Source organism: Myotis davidii, unplaced genomic scaffold (assembly GCF_000327345.1).
Source record: "Myotis davidii unplaced genomic scaffold, ASM32734v1 scaffold125, whole genome shotgun sequence".
Classification (NCBI taxonomy): Eukaryota; Metazoa; Chordata; class Mammalia; order Chiroptera; family Vespertilionidae; genus Myotis; species Myotis davidii.
Window position 1 is genome coordinate 445,420 of NW_006299390.1, and position 3,922 is coordinate 449,341.

Genomic DNA, 3,922 nt, shown 5'->3' on the forward strand with positions numbered 1-3,922 from the left:
CCACCCCCACCCTGGGTTTATCTCTTCCCACTCACCTACCCCCGCCTCCTCTCTGAGACCCTGCAGTCTGTTCCATGCTTCTGTGTCTCTGGATCTATTTTGTCCATCAGTTTATTTTGTTCATTAGATTCTACATATGAATCCAGGACAACATCAGGATCATTTGCATTTCTAACAAGTTCCCAGGTGACTCTGCTGCTGCTGGTCCCGTCGGGGGGACCAATCTCTGGGTTTGCCCAGGACTCAGGGAGATTCCCAGGACCCGGGAACTGTCCAACCAAAAACATCCCAGGAAAAATGTGTCACCTTATTAAGCCCATGAGTCACACTTTAAGATTCACTGAGACGAGAACAAATTTAGAAGTGAAGGGTGAGAGGAGGAGGAATAAAAAATGACCCTCAAGTTTCTGGCCTGAGCACATTGATCCACGGTAATGACATGGATTCCCAAACTTTGTTACAGATGGAATCACCTGGAATCTTTAGAACATACTGATGCCAGGACCTCACGTCCAGGTATTCTGATTTAATTGGTATGAATGTACCTGGGCAGCAGGGTGTTTAAATCTCCCCGGGTGATTCTAATGTGCAGCAAAGTTTGGGAACCACTAGGTTATGCTCTTCCCTTAGAATGGAATCCAGGAGAAGAGCAGGCATATTGAGCAAGTTAATGAGGGTTAGGTGTTTGTGAGCCATGGGTGGTTCTCAACCCTGGCTACACATTAGAATCCTCCGGGGAGCATCTCAAACACATTGACACTTGGGTCCCACCCCCAGCGATACTGATTGAATTGATCTGGGATGGGCCTGAGCATCGGTAGTTGAAAAACCTCCCCAGGTACATAGCATAAAATATTATTCAACTCTAACAAGGAAGGCATGAAGCATGCAGGCAGGAGTTCGGAATCCAGAACAACATCAGGATTTGAGATTTCATGTTACCAAACGTGTAGCTGGGCCATTGACCAAAGCCACATGCTCTGACTGAGGAAAAGGCAACAAGAATCTGCCACCTAGAAAAAGTGCTCAGGGTCAGGTGTCCCACAAGAGCGGACTTCCTAAGGCTCCATTCTGGACTCCCTGTAGGTCTTCACTAGGCTCGGTATGCGGTTATTATACCCAAATCGCAGATTTTTAGAACAGATAGAGCTCACTTTCAGCTGGAGATGTTTCCGGAAGGCTGCTTCTCACTCGGTCATTGTCTTATGACATGGGACATCTAGAATGCCCCCCAGGCTGTGTAAACTTGGATCACAGAGTGGGAAATTCGTCTAAAATCGGGCATTTCAAAATACTGTCTAAAGGACTTCATAAGGAGGCTGGCATTTGAGTTTAGGAGGGTGGCATTCAAGGCAAAGGGCATGAGAGGAGGGTGCAACAAGCAGAAAGTGGTGTCCTAATGCGAGAGTTCAGGAAATGTGAGGTTAGAGGGATAAAGATGTGGGATTAATAAGATAAACAATTTATTAGGACAGGCCTTGAAGGCTAGAATGTCAGAAATAATTCTCACATGTAGATACATGAAAAATATTTTTATACTCACTACCATTCATATAAATACATTAAAATAATAATGATAAGGTACAATTTTTGCTTTCAGCTGTTCCCATAGGCTGCTGATGAGAATCTAAAATGGGACAAACTTTCTGGACAAACAAACTGAATGGCAGTTTGAACACCCAAAGCTGTACACACACCACACACACACACACACACACGTATGTACACATGTATGTGTACTCTTTATGTATGCATATATATGTCTGTATACACACATGCTATTTGATTCATTATTTCCACTCCATTTAATATATGCTGGGGAATAATTACGGATATAAACAAAGACTTAGCAAAAATATTTATAACAGGAAAATATTGGAAGCAAGATTCACATCAACCAATAGGGGATTTGTTAAAGAAATTTTGATTCAGAGGAATACTATTCAGTCATTTAAAACCAACGCAGAAGAACATTTTACCTTCTCTCCTTCCAACCCACTGAGATGCATGTACACTTTCATCCGTGTCAGGGCTCCCACAACAGTGACGTGGGGAGCCCTCTGTCCAGAGGGGCATGGCTGAATCCACAAAGGGGTCACCGGTTTGGTTGGTGGAAGCCCCCAGGTGATTCTGATGCCCCACTAGGCTGAAAATTGCTTATGTGAAAATATATTGCTGGTACGAAAAGATGTGTAGGGTATATTGATTGAAAGACGCATATGATGTGATATCATTTTTAGAAAACATTTATATGCAAGGAAAAAAGTATGGAAGAACATGTAGCAAGATATTAACCACTTTTCTCTAGGTGGTAGGGCTATGGATAATAATTCTTTTATTTTGACTGAATTTTCTGTTTTCAATAATGAATACATATTAATTGCATAATTTAAATTTTTTCTAGATAATAAGATAGGCAAAAGTCAGTTAAAATAAAAATATGCAAAGGAAATTATATGTGTTCCATACTATTTCCCACAAATGATTGCATTTTGTGATTTCAAAATAGAAAACAAATATTTGTAAAAGTTGTATGTATTGTTTTTTGTTGTTGTTGTTAATCCTCACCTGAGGATATTTTTCCATTGATTTTTAGAGAGTGGAAGGAAGGGGGAGAGATAGAGAGAGAGAAACATTGATGTGAGAGAGACGTTCCAATTGGCTGCCCCCCACATGCCCTGATCAGAGCCAGGTATCGCCCTTGACCAGAATTGAACCCAGGACCCTTCCGTCTGCAGACCAACACTCTATCCACTGAGCCAAACTGGCTAGGGCTATATACTCTTATTTTTTAACATCTTGGGCACTATAGGCATTTTGTGTCCCTAAAGGATAAGAACCATCAGACAATTTTTCAAATCATTTATAATTGATGCAATTAATTGAGTTTATCAGTGACTGATTTAACCTCCTTTTTTTTTTTTAACCCAGCAGAATTGGATTTAATCATTTCCTGACAAAAGAATGCAATTTCAACTGACCTTTCTTTTGCACCTTGGTGAGTATTGCCAAAAATCAGTGTTCAGCTTGAATTAAATTGTTCTAAAATATTTAATGGAAATAGTTTTTAAACATATTCAACTTTTTTCTATACTGCTATATATTTGCATAGCTCTTCTGTTGTATAGCTCTTCTGTCAAGAAACTAAAAAATTTCTCTCAAATATGTTTAGTATCCACACATAGTTATTTCTATCACTCTTTCATGAAAGATTAGCCTCAGCAGATAAAGTAAGATATTAAAGAAAGCAAAATACTTTCAGATTCATAATTTGCAACTACAATGCATTTCAATTTTTAAAAATAGCTCTGCTTTGAATGTAGCACTTGTCCCAGTGATGTGGTCTCATGAAGAGCTTATAGGCAAAATCCCCTCTTCTGAATAAGCAACAGCTCTGAGCTAAAAGGCCAAATTCTGTATGTCTGTGCTATTTTTAATACGCTGAGAATAATTTACATTTGTCATAGAAAAGATGTTTCCAACAATTTCTCTCTTTGATCCGGACTTTCCTGTCTATAACAGACCTGCTTTTGGTTCCTGAGTACTAACTAACTTGCTTAGAATCTTTTCTTGAAAGATTCATAATGAATCTCTTCATGGCAGCAAAGTTTAAGAATCTTGTCTTTTGATTGGGTTGTTTATCTCCCTTTTGTTAAATTGTATGAGTTCTCTGTAAATGTTGGAGATTAAACCCTTATCAGTGATAACATTGGCAAATATGTTCTCCCATGCAGTGGGTTTTCTTGTTGTTTTGTTGATGGTTTCTTTTGCTGTGCAAAAGCTTTTTATTTTGATGTAGTCCCATTTGTTTATTTTCTCATTAGTTTCCATTGCCCTAGGAGCTGTATTGGTGAAGATATTGCTTCCGCATATGTCTGAGATTTTGCTACTTGGGATTCCTCTAAGATTTTTATGGCTTCCC

General features: G+C 39.2%; 1 protein-coding gene across 1 annotated transcript in view; it reads left to right on the plus strand.

Moving 5' to 3' along the window:
• LAMB4 (laminin subunit beta 4) overlaps window positions 1–3,922 on the plus strand; it is a 97,611-nt gene that overhangs the window by 5,146 nt on the left and 88,543 nt on the right. The window contains 1 exon segment of the mRNA XM_006774858.2: window positions 2,935–2,998. Coding sequence (XP_006774921.1) covers window positions 2,965–2,998 — 34 coding nt within the window. The 5' untranslated portion in view covers window positions 2,935–2,964.